Source organism: Globicephala melas, chromosome 12 (genome assembly GCF_963455315.2).
Source record: "Globicephala melas chromosome 12, mGloMel1.2, whole genome shotgun sequence".
Classification (NCBI taxonomy): Eukaryota; Metazoa; Chordata; class Mammalia; order Artiodactyla; family Delphinidae; genus Globicephala; species Globicephala melas.
In genome coordinates this window covers 6,700,187-6,718,954 of record NC_083325.1, presented here as the reverse complement: position 1 = coordinate 6,718,954, position 18,768 = coordinate 6,700,187, and the positions used below count along the sequence as shown (strand labels likewise).

Here is an 18,768-nt window from a genome sequence, read left to right as displayed (position 1 = left end):
GAAAGTTTCTGATGAATGAGTGACACAGGGCAGAAGGTATGGCTCGATCTTGGGGGGTGGGATTAATAAACAGTTTGGTGAGGGGGGCGGTCCGCATGTGCTGGAGACCTGAGCCCCAAATATTCAGAGCGCCCATAGGGAAGAATGGCTTCTTGGAGGGCTGAGGGAGCCTGGACTCTAGGGTCTTTTTACCAAAGTGTGGTCCATGAACAGCAATGACCATCACCTGAGGACTCATCAGAAATGCAGAATCTGGGGCCCCTACCAGACCCATTGGATCAAATCTTGTTTAACTAGATGGCCATGTGTCTCATGTACACATTAGAGGGTGAGAACTTCTGTAGGTCCCACTGTTGGGGCCTTGGCAGTGATGCCAAGACAAACTCAGAGCAAAGGAAGAAAATGGGGCTGCATCATCAGAATGCTCCCCACTGGCCTTGGACAGGATACCTTAGAGCAGCAGTCAGAAGCCATCTCCAGTTTCCCGGGCTGTGAAAGCACTAGTGTCTCCTTACCACCAAAGTGGAGGGGTCCTCCAAGGCATGACTGAGATGGAATTTCCCATCAACCCTAAAGGTGATTTAGTGAATTTACACAATGTAAAGACACCTGATGTGCCATCCACCTGGGTGCTGTGGAGTCAGTTTAAAGCCTTTACGTGGTTAAATGGATTTCCCGACGAGTTGTGTGTGTGAAATACCTCTTCCCGACTATCAACGCATTCAATAGGTTTTCATTCTTTTTGTTGAAAATTCACCAAGATACGTGTAAGTAGTTTTGCCGCATAACAATCTCAAGATCTTCGTGGCTTAAAACAAATGTTCCTTTCGTTGCTCAGGGGCCTCAGGCTCCCTGGCTCTGCTGGGATCAGCTGGGCTTGACTCCGAGCCACAGGTGGAGTTCAGGTCTACTCCATGTGTCTCCACATGGCCACAGCCATCCAAGGCATGTTCTTTTTATTGCAGATGGCAGAAACCAGGCATCCAAGCAAAACCATAACGCATCTGCTAGCATCACACTTGTTCACATTTCATTGGCTGAATCAAGTCACGTGGCCACGCCCAGGTTAAGTGAGAAAGTCTGCTCCACCCAGTCTATTGAGAAGCCGTGCAACCGCATGGCAAGAGAGGAGAGAAATGGGAACAGAAATCCCATCTTGCACAATATCTTAGCCCATTTCCTGCCTTGGTAAACCTAATGCACCCAAGCAAGGCTGTCTGGAATGCTGAAGGCTCTGAGCAACCAGGGTCAACCCAGGACCAAGAATGTGGGCAGGAAGAAAAGGCTGCTTTCTCCATAGAATGCTGAGGGTGTCCTTTTAAATACGCCCTGCTCATTTCTTATTAACCTGATTTGAAAGTAGCAAAAAACAAAAAAAAGAAAAACAAAAAACAGTTAACTTTGGGATTAATTTGTGTAGTTCTGGTTAGTCAAGATTTTCCTGATTGAAAACAAATGGCTTTATTTTCTTTAATATTCAATAATCATGAATTTTAAGGAAAATTTAGTACGAGTTCAGAACATGCTTTCTTGTTTTTTTTTTTTTTTTTTTTTTTGCGGTACGCAGGCCTCTCACTGCTGTGGCCTCTCCCATTGCAGAGCACAGGCTCCGGATGCACAGGCTCAGCGGCCATGGCTCACGGGCCCAGCTGCTCCGCGGCATGTGGGATCTTCCCGGACCGGGGCACGAACCTGTGTCCCCTGCATCAGCAGGCAGACTCTCAACCACTGCGCCACCAAGGAAGCCCAGAACATGCTTCCTTATAGAAAAGTTTCAAATAAATAATATATGGTATAATTATAGCAACAAGGATGATGGCAAATTTTATTGAATGCTTACTATGTGCTAGACGTATTTAATCCTCAACCAACCCTATATGTTAAGTTATATTATTATCCTCATTTTACAAATGAGGAAACTGAGACTTAGTTACTAATTAAGTCATTTTCTCAGGGTCAGACAGCCAGCCAGAAGCATGAAAAGGCCTTGAAGTGAACATCTCTTAGCCTCATTGTTCTTGTCCATGAAATGAAGATAAGAATCCCCACCCTGATATTATTAGCTATAAAGGTAAAATCTATAACAGCCAGGTATATTGTAGGCTTTCTATTAATGATGCCTGCTTTAAAGGAACACAGCTGCTTGACCTGTAACAGGAAGGCAATCCCTGCACCCCTTCCTCCCTGTAGGAAACAGGTTTAACTATTCTGATAATCAACTCCCTAGAAGGATTAACAACAGATAACAAAATTATTATTTGCTTCCAAGCTTCTCTCCAAAATGCTAAATAAGGACTTGCAAACAATATTAAGGTAAGATGGAGGAGTTTCTAAGAGAGAAGTACTGTGCATTCATCTCTTTCCTCTGGTAGGAGGGGGAGGTTCAAGACAAGGGTGGAAGAACTGAAAAGAAGTGGTTAAACTCGTATCAGTCTTTTCCTAGGAGCTAGCTGGTGGGATCTCTCCCAGGCTGGGGAATGGGGGCCTGACAGCAGCAAAAAGCCCACATACCAGAGAAATCAGCCATCACCCTATGTTTGGTATCTAGACTAAAGATGCCATTCCTGCTGCAAATCCATTTATAATCCCTAAAGACGTATAAAATCCAAAGACCATAAGAGAACGTCACCAGCAAGTTGAGAAGTCATAAGAAGGAACTTAACATGCCTCTTTGTGGAGTGTGTTTAAAAGAGAATCAACCACAGACCCCATAGCCATTGAAAGGATAAGAAATACTATGAACAAGTCCACATGCATAAGTTCAACAACTTGGATGAAACGGACCACTTCCCTGAAAACCACAAATTATCCAAACTCAACCAAGATGAAATAGACAACCTGAATGGTTCTATAACTATAAAATCAATTAATTGTATAGTTAAAAACCTCCCACAAAAGAAATCTCCAGGCCAAGATAGTTTCACTGGCAAATTCTACCAAACATATAAGAAATAACGTTCAACATACACAATCTATTCCAGGGCATAGAAGAGGAAGGAAATGTCCCAACTAATTTTATGAGGCCGGTTTTATCAAAACCAGACAAAGACAATACAAAAAATTAAAACTGTAGACCAATATCTCTCATGAATTTAGGTGCAGGACTACTCAACACAAGATTAGCAAATTGAATTCAGGATTATATAAAAGGGGCTGAGTCAGGAAGAGGGTGTGACTTGGGCAAGACAGAACAAGAGAGTCTTTGGGGTGATGGAATTGTTCTACATCCTGATTGTAGTGGAGGTTTGCAGATCAAAGGTGTGTTTAAATTCATGGAACTGTACATACAGAAAAAGTCAATTTTGATGTATCTTTTTATTTTTTATATATTTTTTCAAAATAAAAAGTTTAATTAAAAAATCAATTGGATATAAAATCCACAAAGAGATTTAATTACATTGAAACACTTACCCAAAGCCCCACCCATCTATTGCACTTGTAAATACCACATTTCCCTGGTCTGGAGAGAAGGAAAGGTGAGAATCATCTGTGTCCTTTAAGCCAGTGCTCCAGTCATACACTTGCTCTCCTTGCTCAGAATTTGGATTCACTTGGGATTCAGTCTCTCTCTCTGCTCTTTCTTCTAGCACTTTAGAAGTAAAAAGAGTTCTTGTGAGTGCATTAATCTTTTGCATAATGTAGTGAAATGGCACTGGATTTCACAGTGATCCCTCGGACCTGTTCATCCTCTCTGCTGTCCATGGACCTTAACTTGCCTGCCAGGCGGCTGGAGGTGATGCCATTGTAGATACAAGACAGTCAGCCAGAGTAGCTTTTCCATGGTCAACATGAGCCAAAACACAGATATTCCCGATGTCAGCCGTGTTTTTCTGGAGTTGAATCATCTTATCCAAACTGTTGAGCACCACGGTCACTTATTTCCTGTGACGGCTGCCGCCGCCCAGCCCGCCCAGCTCGAATCACAGCGCCGACCACACCACGCGCATCACAAGCGCCCTGACTTCCGCGTCCACCTTACGCCCGCGCGCCGGGGCTATCTTAATTTTTAAATACACTTAAAGTCCTATTTCTTGGGGGGATAGATTTCTTAATCAGAAAAAAATACACACCGTGGTAGGCATGGTTATTGTACCCAAATATCCATGCTCCCTGTCTTCTTTGTGATAACGAGTCCTCTGTGTGAGTGCTGGAAGGGCACACAGCTGCCCAGCTAGAGCCTGGTTCCCACCTCCCGTGCAGCTACGTGCAGCCCTGTAACTAACTATGTTTTGGCTAGTGAGATATGAATACCTCCTTGAAAAAGAAGGTAAGTACACCCTCCTTAACCTTCCCCGTCTTCTCCTGGAGGTGGTGCTGGTGAGCTACTCGCAGCCGGAGGATGAGGCCAAGAGGAGCAGGTGCCTTGGGTCAAAGGACAGCCATCTGTTGACGAAGGCAGCCGTGCAGGGCTAGCTGGGAAACCGGATGACTTCACAGAGTGGAGCCCAACCTCCTGTGCTGGACCGGTAACGTGCGATAAAAAGAAACTTTGAACTTGTATAGATTAATGCGTCTTGCCGTCTCTTTGTTAGAGCTGCTTAATCCTTCCCATAATTAATATACATATTCATTGTTGAAAATTTTCAAGGGTAAAATAAAAGTCATCCAGAGTCCTGGACATGGGAGACGGGATATGGGGTTAGATTTCCTTTTCAGCCCTTCGATTGAAGTAACCTGCGCAGGAAACACCACTGTCCGGAGATGCCACTGCTAACACACTAATATTTAGCACCAGAGTAAAACCAGGTTTGCAGCCAAGTCCTGTTCAGGCTCTGTTCCTGTACCATCCCTAGTGAAAGGAATTAGTACAATCAAATAGTTAAGAGCTTGGTGTTCGGAGCTGGAAAGCAGTGCGTTCAAGTCCTAGCTCCACTTCTTACTACCTCTGTGACCTTGGGCAGGTGTCTTAATGTCTCAGGATTTCAGTTTCCTCTGCCCTAAAATGGGAGTAAACAATAGCACCTTCCTCGTGGAGTTGTCATGAGAATTAAATGTGATGACAGACAGAAAGGTCCTGGCACGTCGTAAGTTCTCAATAAGTGGGAACTATTGAATCATTTTTTCATACGCTGCATGTCAACTAAGTGCCTACTGTGTGCAAGGCACGTTTCTATGCATTGGGCTGCAGAGTGACACAAAAAAGATCCTTGCAAAAAAAAAAAAAAAAAAAGATCCTTGCACCCCTGGAGCTTACCTTCCAGTGGAGGCGACAGACGCCAAACAACATTTTAAAACAATAGATCTGATGACATTAAGATGGATGGAGAGTGACGTTGTTAGTTGTGATAATAGCTCTGACTTGCATGGGGATGTTTGGATCCAGTATCCTCCCTCGGTCCTGTAGGTCATGCAGAAAGCTGTGCAGGTGGGTGTGGGCAGTGAGGACATTCAGGGACTCGTGCAGGAGAGCCCATGCAGAGCTCCACCCCGTGGCCTGTGCCAGGCGCCCTGCTCTGGGTGGTGTGTGCGCCCTCACTGAGTGTGGAGGATGAGCCTGGAATTCCAAGGACAATGGCAGGCGACAGAAGCCTCTGGTACCGCAGCAAGGCTTCAGATCTTCCAGCCCCTCTCCCGGCAGCATAGGTCGATCCCCTTTAGGGACCACTAGCAAACAAAGTTAACTTTTCCGACCTAATGGATGGCAGGCTGTTTTCCTTGAGATGAATTTCTCTATCGATGGATCAAGAACTGAACAGCAGTTCTCAACCCTGTAGTTCATCAGAATCACGTCTAGATCTTTAAAAAGCAGCAACACACAAGCCCTCACATTCCCAGACAGTGTGCTTCGGTGCAGCTCTGGGATGAAGACTGGGCGCGCTTGGCAATGTTCCGAAGTGGCTTAGATGTGCCCTCAAGGTTGGGAGCCACCCGCTCTAGATCTGATTTTCGTCCCTAAACCAATCACAGACCACCTGTTGCCCCCAGGCAAGAATGGTCCAGATGCTGTGACTCTGTAGGGCCGTCCTGTCACCCTCCCCACCGAAGTTTAGAGAAAGGTGACCATGATAGAGAAGGAACTAGGAACATTCCCATTGGAGAAGCAGGCTGCTTCCCCGTGGTGAGGAGTCCTTCAGTCATGCTCTCCCTATAGCCTGGGATGTTCTCTCCTCCATTTCTCCACGGCCTCTCCAAGGCCCAACCAAACTGCAGGCTCTCCCCTTCCAAACCTCCTCTCTGGCAAGAGCAGCCCCCAAGAGCCTCTGCTTTCTTTGGCCCCTCTCGGTAGTAACTGGGTTTTACAGTTTGTAAAGGATCACTGCATATGTTACGTTATTTAACACTCTCAACACCCTATGAGACAAATGTTACGACCATTTTACAGAGGGAGAAGCCACACATTTAGATGGTTTTAAATGAGTTGCAAAGACCCCTTAACCTGCAACTGGCAGGTCTGGAGCCCAGGTCTTCTGCCTTCAACTGCTCTTAATTTCTACCCTACCTGGCAGGTTCCTTTAGGCAGCATCCTACCACTTGACCTCTTAATTTCTGTGGGTGTCAAGGTTGTTAGCTTAACCTTCCCAAGTACTTGATTATAAACTTTGCATTTTGTTTTCCTCCTGTGTTGTCTGTTGTGATAGAATGGTTTATTCACGGTAGTACCAATTCGAATACATTTATTAAATTTATTTATTAAATATATTGTTCACCTAGTGCCTAATTGAAAATGATATTTACCAAAAAAAATTATTTTTCATTTTCTTGGAAATATTGACTACACAAAGTAAGGCACACTTTTCTAGCTTTAGTTCTAAGTTCCAGATTTTGAGAACTGACACAGACGTGGGCCAGGCTAAGCTGGTCTTCCTGATTGGTTTACTGTGAGCATAGGAGGCTCAGGGTAATGAGGGTTTGCGTGCTGTTGTATCTTTAACAAGGCTCTTCATGCAGTCACGTTTTCCCCCACATCAGCTTCTATGTGGGCATTCATTTAATCTAGGTGCCAGAAGGTCTCAAGATAGCAATAAGCCACTTTTTCTGGAAGGCCGGTGGCCTCATCACTTTCACATTTTCTTGCAGGAAAATTGCAAATGATTAACTGAAGGTACAGAGTCATCTGGAAGGGACATTCAAACGATTTGCACATTGAGTAAAAAACATTACCTTCGCCTCATCCTCCGGATGAATTTTTTTTAGGACCCATCACTTTAACATGCATTGATAGAAACGATCAGGTTGCAAATCTTTAAGCAATTGTTCATTTCATTTGAATCCCAAGGATACCAGCACAGAAGGTTTGGCAAAGGGCATTTCCTATTGTCCTCTCACATAGCTCAGATTTCTTCATCTTTCACAGCAGTCAAGTGAAGCAGCGCTGTTGGATGTGGAGGGAACTGGTGGGCTGCCAGCTGTGGCATTGTGTGGACCTGGAGATATTTCCAATTAGACGAGAGTAGGAGGCTGCCTCTGAGAGAGATGACTACTCCGTTTGTGCTGTGAAAGGGAGGAGAATTTGACCCTCTGGGGAGAAAGTTCACCGTGGAGAAATAGCTACATTCCCATTAAGTCTCCCACAAGGGAACCATGCAGCAGACTAGACTGTAGACCTTCCCTCTCCACGGCTGAGCTGAAGCCGAGCGCGGCGAGACCACGCTGGGTCCCTGTAGCTAACAGAGTTCCCACGGGTGCTTCCCACCTCTGTACTTTTGCACAGTGTCTCCTCCTACCCCAGATGGGAATAGCAGTGGACTAGACACCGAAGAAGAAAATATATGAACCTGAAGATGAATGCATAGCAAAATAAACTCTCCAAAATGTATATCAGAGAGGGAAAAAAAACTTTTAAAAGTTAACTTTTAAAGCCATCAGTGACTTCTGGGACAAATCAGGAAGTCTAACGTACATGCAGTTGGAGTCCCCAAAAAGAGGGAAAGAGGAAAAAGAAAAAAAAAATGAAGAAATAATGTTTTCAAATTTTATAAGAACTATAAACCCAGAAATCCATGAATAGCTACAAAACTGAAGGAGGATGAACACAAAGAAAACCATACGAAATCACACCACAATCAAATTCCTGAATCCCAATCGTGAAGAGATCATCTTAAAAGAATCCGGACAAAAAAAGACATTTTAAATACAAAAAGAACAAAGATAGAGTGACTAGATTTTTAGGAAGAAACGGAAAAAACAGAAGAGAGTGGAACAAAATATTTAACATACTAAAACAAAGAAAAGGATCAACCTAGAATTATGTGCCCAGTAAATGTCTTTTAAATAAAGAAAAACAGAGACTTTTCAGACAAACAAAAGCTAAGATATCCTTTATCAGCAGACTTGTACCGTGAAAAGTGGTAAATACAGTTCTTCAAGATGAAGGAAAATGAAACCTTATGGAAACTTGTATTTATACAAAGAAATAAAGAGCAACAGAAAATTTAAACGTGTGTAAGTATGAAAATTTTTTTAGTTAAAAAATACTCCTTAAAAGATAACTGGCTGTTTAAAGCAAAAATAATAAGAATATATTGTGGGGTTTATAGTATAGAAATAAAATGCATGACAGTAGCACAAAAGATGGGAGGGGAAATGGAAGTATATTTGTAAGGTTCTTATATGTGAGAAATACCATTAAAGGTAGGCTTTTATTATTATTTTTTGCCACACCATGTGGCATGTGAGATCTTAGTATTCCAACCAGGGATTGAACCCATGCCCCCTGCAGTGGAAGCACGGAGTCTTAACCACTGGACTGCCAGGGAAGTCCCAAGTAGGCTTTTATTATTAAAGATGAATATGATAAACTCTAAAACACAAACACACACACCCTAAAACAAAAGAGATCGCTAATAAGCCAATGGTGGAGATAAAAAAAAAGAAGAAAATATATTCAATACAAAATAAGGAGGAAAGGAGAAAAAAAGAAACAAAGAAGAGGTGGAAAATATTGTTTAAAAATAGAAAACAAATAAGATGATAAACTTAAACCCAACCATATCAATAATTACATTAAATGTGAATGACCTAAACCTATGCCGTCAATACACTAGCCACTAGCCACATGGGACTCTTTAAATTAATTAAAATTTTAATAAAATGAACAGTTTAGTTCTTCAGTCACACTATCAATATTTCAAGTACTTAACAGCCACCTAGTTAGTGGCTAGCCTATTGGACAGATCATTTATAACATTTCCATCATCACAGAAAGCTCTATCGGAAAAGGCTGGTCTAAATACTCCAGTTAAAAGCAAAGATTATGAGACTGAATTTTTTTTGAAAAGCCATCTTCCAGAAGAAAATATACACACACAAACACATATATATGAGGGTGGGGTAGGGTCCAAAGTTAAAAGATATAAGAAGATTTACCATGTAAATACTAACCGTGAGAAAGCTGGAATGGTTCTATTAATGTCAGACAAAGCAGATTCGTGAACAAGGCACATAACCAGAGATAAAGAGGACCCTTTCAAAATGATAAATGGATCATTTTACTTAATCTCTACGATATTACAGAAGACTTAAACATACTAAAGATGTTTGTACCTCATAACAGAGATTCAAAGCCCATGAAACACTGCACTGGACATACCCTCCTGCATGAAACATCATATGAACAAAATACGTGAAACAATGGTTTTCAAGCATTGGACATCAGACAACAGAGGATAGGGAGCCCTGAAGGACAGGAAATGAACGAGGTGAGCCCTGTAATTGCCTCATCTACAGGCCCTGCTGCAGGGATGGGGAACTCAGGTGGAGCCTGGTGGGCTCCGCGAGGGGAGGAGACAGAGCTAGTGGTCCAAGGAGATGAAAGTGGCTGCGGATTACAGGGCAGATGCCAGAGGAAAGAGAGAGACTCCAGAGATGGACAGCACTCCCCATCAGTTAGTAAGCAGTGCACCGATCAGCGAAAACGTGTAAGCCTGGGGAAAGAGCCACCCAAAAAGATTAGGGGAAACATTATCTGGGGCTGATACAAAACCAGGAATAGCGTCTGCTCACCAGACAGGAAAACCTCATAGTTGAGAGGGCTTTGGATAGAATACTCAAAGGGTCTTGCCTACATAGTGTGCAAAAGCTAACCCTAAATTGATTTCACAGGGCTATACATATGTCAAAACTGATCAGATTGTACACTGATATGTGCACAGTTTACTTCATGTTAATTATAGCTCGAAAAGCCACTTTAAAAAAAAAGATATATATGAGTGATTTTATGCCAGTAAATCCAACAATACGGATAAAATGAACAAATTCCTTGAAAAACATCAAGTACTAAAACTGTCTCAAAAAGAAATAAACAACTGAAGAATTGGATATGTATTTGAGAAATTGAATTCATAATTATAACATTCTCACAAAGAAAATTATAGACATACATGACTTCCCTGACAAGTTTTCTGAAACATTTAAGGAAGGAATACACCAATCCTATTCAAATTCTTTCAGAAATTAGAGAAGGGAACACTTCCCAGCTTATTTCACGGGGCCAGCATTATCCTGATACCAAAACCAATAGGCAAATACATTACAAGAAAAGAAAATTACAGGCAAACATCACTCATGAACATAAATTCAAAAATCCTTAAAGAATTTTAGGAAATCAATTCCAACTATATGTAAAAATAATAACACATCATGACCAACTGGGTTTTATCCCAGGAATGCAAATTTCACTTAACATTGGAAAATTCATCAATGTAACTCACCATACTAGCAAACTAAATAATAATGAAAAACCAATAAGTTTAGGAAAATCATTTGACAAAATTTAAAACCAACTTGTGAAAAAAACTCTCAGCAAACTAGGGATAGAAGAGAATGTCAACCTAATAAAAGGCATCTGTGAGAAACCTACAACTAACATCATAGTAAGAGTAGTGATGAATAAAGAGTACGCTGCCCCCTGAGTTTAGGAATAAGGCAGCGTGTCCATGTTTACGGCTTTTATTCAACATCACACCGGAGATCAAAGCCGGTGTAATAAGGCAAAGAAAAAAAGATATAAAAGGCACACAGATTGGAAGGGAAGAACTTCAGGTGTCGTTATTTGGAGACCGTATATTTGTATACAAAGAAAATCTTTAGAATCTGCAAAAAAGCTATTAGAACTGAATGAGTTTAGCAAGGTCACAGGATAAAATTCACAAATCAGTAAACAAAATTAACTGTACTTCCATATACTAGCAACAATTGGAAATTGACATTTAAAAATAATACTATTTACAGTACCACCAAGACCCAGACATAGTTAGGGATAAATTTACACAAAATATTTCAAAGAAATATACAATGTATACCGTAAAGCACTGCTGACAGAAATGAAAGAACACCTAAATAAATGGATAGTTACATCACGTTCACGGGAAAAAAGACTCTATCATTAAGATGACAATTCTCCTCAAACTGATCTATAGACTTAATACAATCCCTAATTATCAACAGACTTCTTTTGTAAAGTTAGGTAATTCTGAAATTTATATAGAAATGCAAAGAATCTAGAGTATCCCAAGAATTTTGAAAAACAATAAGAAAGTTAGAGTACTATAAAATTTACAGTTATCAAGACAATGTGGTATCCGTGTAAGAACAGGTACGTTAACCAATAGAGCCAGAAAAGTGTCTAAATATTATATACCCACATATCAATTAATTGTTAACTAAGGGGCCAAGGTTATTTAATAGGAAAAAGAGAGTTTTTTCAACATATGGTCTATAACAACTGGATATTCATAATGAGAAAAAAAATGAAGTTCAACCCCTTCCTCCCAGCATAAACAAATAAACTCATAATGAAACTCAAAATGGATCACAGACCTAAATGTAAAAGCTAAAATCATAAGGCTTTTAGAAGAAAATATTGGGGAATATGTTACTGACTTGGGAGCAGAGAATGGTTTCTTAGAAAAGACACAGAAAGCAATAACCATAAAAAGAAAAATTGAGACGTTACATAAAAAATTGAGACATTTAGGGGCTTCCCTGGTGGCACAGTGGTTAAGACTCCATGCTCCCAATGCAGAGGTCCCAGGTTCAATCCCTAGTCAGGGAACTAGACCCACTTGCATGCTGCAACTAAGAGTGCACATGCCACAACTAGGGAGCCCACGTGCCGCAACTAAGACCTGGTACAACCAAATAAATATTTTTAAAATAAATAAATAAAATATAAAAGATTGATGATACCAAGTGTTGGCAAGGACGTGGAGTGTGGCAGACAGACTTAAAGATGGTACCCAATGACCCCCTCTTCCTGGTGTTTCAGCCCCTGTGTACTCCCCTACCTTTGAGTGTGGATGGGACCTATGACTTGCTTACATCCAGTAGAATATGGCAAAGGTGATGGGGTGTCACTCTCGTGTTTACATTACATAAAATTGTGATTTCCATCTTGATGGCCAGCTCTCCCTAATGACCATCTCCTTTGCTGGGTTTGATGAAGGAAGCCTCCATGGGAAGATGCTCATGGGGCAAATGACTGAGTGTGGCCACTAGCCATCATCCAGCAGGGAGCAGAAGCCTCACAGCCCACAGGGAAGTGAATCCTGCCCACAACCACATGTGCCTGAAAGTGGATCCTTCCCCAGTCGAGCCTCAGATGAGCCCCAGCCTGCCAACACCTTAACTGCAGCCTCGTGAGAGATCCCCAAACAAAGGACACAGTAAACACTGCCAAAATTCCTGACTTGCACACACTGTGTGATAACAAATGAGTTGTTTCAAGCCTCTAAGTTTGTAGTAACTTGTTAGGCAGCAGTGGATGGAGCAAATGGACCCATCGTACATTTTGGCGGGAGTGTAAAACGTCACAACCGAGTTTGGAAGAGAGTTTGGCAATTCCTTATACATATGCATTTACTTGAAGACCCAGCAACTGCACTCTAGGTATCTATCCAAGAACATTTTTTTATGAACAGCCCCCTCAGGCAGGCTTATAAAAAGGGTACATAAAATAAACCCTTCACATTTTTCTCCCAGCCCATGCTTTCCTGGGAAATCCAAGTGTGGCAAAATAAAGGCAATCTAGCTGCGTTTCCATCCCCACAGCTCCTTACGACTCACCTTGGCCAAGCAAGTGAGCAGCTCTTTGTCAAGCTTACCCCAGGTATTCCTGCAGGTAGGTAAGCAGGTGTGGGAGGCTGAATGTTCATTCGCCCACAGACCCTAACATTATAGGTTTGTGGAGAAGCAAGAATTAACAATCTAACGCTTTGTTTCCAATACAACATGAACGTTCAAAATTAGCTTTAAATATTGATCCCTCCTGTGTTTAAAACAGTTCAGTAAGATTTCCATCTACCCTGTTTTCTTGTGATCGCGGAGCAGCGGCCCCATGTAGCTGGTCTGGCCCCTTCCCCATTCTGGGGTGGAAAGCTACTCATCTTTGTATCAGAGACATTGCTCAGTTTTCTTCTTCGGTGTTTCTAGAGCACAGGAAGGAAGAGAAAGCTGCTTTGGGGGTGCTGTAGGTCTGTGTGGCTCAACCTGGGAGCAAAAAGACAGCTCAGTGGGGATGTGAAGGCTGGGGGTAGGGTCGGGGGCCGGGAACAAACACTGCTGTCCTGCTAAATCTTCCTCTTCCTTCCTTGGGTCATCAGTGGGGACAGACATGGTACAGCCAGGGGCCACACTGGATTCAGTCACGCCTCACACATTTTTTTTTTCTTTTTTGCTAGCTGCAAGAAGCTTACTTTATCTTTATTTTTTATTGAATTACAGTTGATTTACAATATTGTATTCGTTTCAGGTGTACAGCAAAGTGATTTGGATATATATATATTTTTTTCAGATTCTTTTCCATTAGAGGTTATCCCAAGATATTGAATATAGTTCCCTGTGCTATACAGTAAATCCTTGTTGTTTATCTAACACATTTTTAATAATGCTGCGAATCTCTCCCAAAGCTCAATTCAAGTCAGAATGTGTGTATTCTCTTCTACCATAAGGGGTCCTGGACACATCGAAGGGCACAGTGGGCTTTCTCCTGGCCCAAAACGTCTGCATCATATAATTTGTTTTTCTATCGACTTGCTACTTCACTCCCTTGATCTCCAGCAAGACACATCACACCTTTCTATAACTCAGGACCAAGGAGGGTGTCCCTTGAGGTGCGCGGCAGCCACTGAAAACAGAAAAGCCCTTACTGGGGCCCACGGAGACCCAGCAAGCAGATGGTGAAGCAGCTGGCAAAATCAAAGTCAACTGGCCCTCAGCAATCTCTTTCTCGTCTGGCCCTCACATTTGCTGGGCAGCTCTCCTGGCCCTCACACAGTGCCATCACCGCTGAGACGGCATAGGACAGACAGACGCAGGCCTGCCCCCGGAGGCTGAACACTGGTATTTCAGTTTCAGAACCGGCCCGCCCCGTTCAGTCCAGTCTGACTGCCCCGAGACCAGCCCCTTTCTTCTTGGTTACAACTGCACCCACCCCGCCCCATGGGCCTCTGGAGCTGGCTGCTCTGTTCCCTGGTCCCCAAGTGGCTGCCCCACAAAAATAGCCCAGAACTGAGAGGTTTCCCAGGACACAGGACTTTTAGTGCTAAATGCAGAGCATCCCGGGCAAACCAGGCTGAGTCGGTCACCCTACTTCAGAATGAAACATTACCTTACAAGGAAGGCAAGGAGGGGTGGAGAAGCTCGGAGCAGCTCCTCACCTGGACCACACGGTGGGTCCATGCACCCCGCGCAACTGCACTTCCCTGCAGCGCCTGTGTTCACACACAGACGTGGTGGAGTGGAATTTCACAAGCTGTAGCCCAGAAAAAAACAGGCCTCGGTGACGTCTGTAGCCCAAGTGCACAGCGGTCCAGTGGACCCAGACCACAGTGGGTCCCGGTGGCCTGGCCCACACCCGCCCCCCACTCCCTGACTCTGCCCTCAGAGTTACCGCCATTCCACCCTCCACCCACATGTCAGTCCCAGAGCCTGCCGGGTCATCCTGGACCTCTGGACGTTTGTTTAGATGGCCCCCTCTGCCTGCCCTACCAGCTCCTCATGGATACCCACTTCTTCATTTCTGCCCCTGCCTTGGCCTTCACCCCTTTTCCCATCACTGTGCCCCCTGCCCTGGGAGGCACTAGGGGCAGTGGTTAAGAGCCCCTAGTGGGACTCAGACCCATTGGGGAAACTCAGGGTTTTCCCATATTGCTTCTTTCCAGGGGAAATTGGCCAAATTAGGCTCTTCAAGCCTCAGTTTGCTCATCTGGAAAATGGGAATAACAATGTCTACCTAAGCCCTCAACTGCCGTACACACTCATTTGTTTACAGGCCTTTATCCCTTGGTTCTTATATCCCGAGTGCCTGGCACCGAGATGTCTGTTGAACGAATAAAGTGGGCTGAAAAGGTGAGGGTGTGACTTCTTCTAGAATTGGTTCCTGAGAGCACACCCTCGGTAAACTTTGGAAGCTGTCGAAGTGACAGGTTTTGCCTTCTCAGCTCAGAGGGTGAGTGACCAGGACATTCTCGCACTCCCCGCGTTCAAGGATGGAATCCAGTTTGGCACACACACAGAGAAGAAGCTTTCCAAAGAGTCCATTCGACCATTGCACTTCTAGGAATTTTTGCTAAGGGAATCATCAGAGAGTTATACCAACGTGTCTACACAGGTGGCTAAAATCAGTGCCGTGAATCAGAACAAGGATTATAAATAGCCTAACTAGCCACAGTGGTTGGTAGTTAAATCAATTAAACATGGCGGTGAAGAGGGGCTGCAGCCGGGAGACCGGGAACCCAGGTCCTGAAGCCGCACTTCCCAGCGTCTGTCCTGCTCCTGCCACGGACCAGCTGTGCCACCCTGGGCAAGTACTTCACATTTCTGTACCTCTGTAGCCTCACGGTAAAGTGGAATGCATCAGGCTTTTGCTGTGGCTTAGCTACTTTAATTGTCTTCCTACCATTGAAAGTCATATTGTAGGAGGTTAATGACATGAGAAAATTTTCACAAATATATTATTAATTTTTCTAAAACAGGATACAAAACTGAATATTTAGCACAAGCCTAATTTAAATGCTAAAGTGTAGCTTTTAGAACTAAAGGAATAGGTGTGATAACCATCAATGGTTATCTCTGGGCAGTAGAGTTACAAGCGACTTTTCTTTTGGTGCTTTTCTGTGTTTTTCGTTTTCTGCAATAAACAGTGTCTGGCCACATTCATGCTAAAATGATACGGTGGGTAGCACGGTGACCGCGGGGAACCTTGAGTGGGGAAGGGCGCCCAGGTGTGAGTCCCTGCTCCCCCCAGCATCTGTGGGTCCACATAGCCCTTCCCCTCCCTTGTGGAGTGAAAGGGGGCAGAGGCAGACCTCCCAAAGCCCCTCCAACCCCCAAGCTCCTCTGAAGGGCACAGTTCCTATGCAGAGGTGGGCCAGCTGCTTGTAGAGAGACAGCATAGAGAGCAAGCGGGGTGAAAAAGTTACCTTTAATTAAATGACGTGGAAGTCATCCTCCACACAAAGGCTGATTCTGACCTCTCTGCTAGTCCAACATGAAGGCCTGGGACGAGCCTCTCACCCTCACCTAAGGGAGTTTGTAATTGATTGTTGAAGCGTTTCATGAAGGCTGCTTTAAAATGCTTGTCAGATGATGCCGACATCTGATTCATCTCGAGGTTGGCGTTAGTTCGCAGTCTTTTCTCACTCAAGTGGAGGTTCTTCTGCTTCTCGGGTGATGTCACAGTGAGTGGTATTCGATTGTATTCTGGGCATGTTGTCTGCTTGGTTTGGAGATTCTGCTTCCTCGTTAAATCTTTTTTTTTTTAATTTATTTATTTTATTTATTTATTTTTGGCTGCGTTGGGTCTTCGTTGCGGTGAGTGGGCTTCTCATTGTGGTGGCTTTTCTTGTTGCAGAGCACGGGCTCCAGGCATGTGGGCTTCAGTAGTTGTGGCTCACAGACTCAGCAGTTGTGGCTCGCTGGCTCGAGAGCACAGGCTCAGTAGTTGTGGCGCACGGGCTTAGTCGCTCCGCGGCATGTGGGATCTTCCCGGACCAGGGATCGAACCCGTGTCCCCTGCATCGGCAGGCGGATTCTCAACCGCTGCGCCACCAGGGGAGCCCTCGTTAAATCTTGTATTTCCGTAGGCGGTCACCTGTTTGCATTTAGCAAGAGGTCCCGGCCTACTTGTAAGGGATGTGCTTCCAATGACAGATTTTTCTGAGCATTTGGGGTGTTATTTTGATGCTTGATGTAGTAGGTGCTGCTGCGGCCCCCTGGGCTGGGGGTGGTGTGGAGGTGGGTGGAGTGTCTCTGGGTGAAGGACGGAATCTTAGACCTGTGGGGACAGAGAGGCTTCCTGAGCCAGGCTGCTTGTTGTGGTGGGATCCCCCTTGCTGATGTCCCCCAGAGGTCCCCCCATCGCACTGTGGGCAACTGGAGTCCCAGGTCTGATGGGGGTGAATGCCAAGGAGAGGAACTGGAGGTGAAGAAGGGGCGATTCTCAGGAGGACGCTGCAGGCAGACGTGGGCAGCCTGCAGGTGTGAGGTTCACAGCAGCTTCCCTCTGAGGACCACTCGCCTAAAAGTGTAGGCAGTGGACCTAGTAGGTGGCAGCTTCTGAAAATGTTGTCGGCTGAGACGGTTGGCAGGAGCTCCCAGCGTTTCTTGGGACTCCCACCAGGTCCCAGGTGAGCTCCTAGAAGCTCTGGCTGCAGAGCTGCAGGCTGAGATCCCCTGCTCTCTGTCCCTCCGGCTGTCCCGGTGACTGCAAAAGTCCCAATTCTGTGCTTCTTCATCTTGAAGCTGTGGCTTGCTTTCCTGAACTGTGTTTCCATTCACTGTATGTTTCTGGTTTGTTTTTTTCTTCTGGGCTCAAGGAAGGAATATATGGCCATGCAATTGGGGTTGACCACTCAAATGTGAGGGAAATTGACACATGACCCTTAGAGGAAGAAGCTGGAAGAGGCACTGCACCATTCACTACGTTCTCTTCCCTCTCCATGCTCTGATGGTGGCTCTGTCATCCAGACCATCACTGGGCACGTAGCTCGAGTGAGAAGTAAACGTGCCGTGTGCTTGAGTTTGTTACAGCAACATAACCTTACCTATCCTGACTGATACAGAAACAATAAATATGGAGATAGGCCAAGACCCTAGTGCAGACACTTCACATCACTGCATGGGTTATACAGTTTGAAGGTGACATATAATTTCAAATTACAGCCTGAATGAGAAATCTGAAGGGGAATCTGCCCATCTGCTAAGAACAGCAGCAACGTATAACTGAATCACTTTGCTGTACACCAGAAACTAACACAACATTGTAAATTAACTATACTTCAAAAAAAAAAAAATAAAAACAACAGCAACAAAAACACAGTTCCTCAACTGTCTGCATTTGGAAGATTGGAAGTTTGGGATTCAGGAACCTTTTTTCCTCCAGTCATTCAAAAAGTATTTCTTGTGCAACACCTATGAATCAGGTACAGGGGTGGATGTGAAGAGTAGAAAGATGAATAAATACAGCTCCTGTTCTCCAAGAGCTTGTCATCTAGCTCTGCAGATCGTCTGTAGCCAAGTGGAAGACGTGTGATATGTGGGGAAGGAATCATATTCATCCATTTCTCCAGCATCTGCCGTGCACCAGCTCAGTGTGCGTTGAAGCCTCGCCACAGCCCCATTCATTGGGGATTATGGTCCCAGTATTAGATTTGAAGGAATCAAGGCTCAGAGTGGGTAAGTAACTCATCTAAGATGACCCAGCTGGAGTGGCAGAGCCAGAATTCAAGCACAGATTGGTTTACCTCCTAAACCTAAGCTCTTTTAACACCCATGGCGTGGTAAGTGTTAGAGACATGGCCCCGGTGCCAAGGGAACCGAGACTGGGCCCAC

General features: G+C 44.2%; 1 protein-coding gene across 1 annotated transcript in view; it reads left to right on the top strand.

Moving 5' to 3' along the window:
- NPAS2 (neuronal PAS domain protein 2) overlaps window positions 1–18,768 on the top strand; it is a 345,032-nt gene that overhangs the window by 87,944 nt on the left and 238,320 nt on the right. The window contains exon 2 of the mRNA XM_060309185.2: window positions 4,309–4,466. Coding sequence (XP_060165168.1) covers window positions 4,426–4,466 — 41 coding nt within the window. The 5' untranslated portion in view covers window positions 4,309–4,425. The remainder of the gene's footprint in view (window positions 1–4,308; window positions 4,467–18,768) is intronic.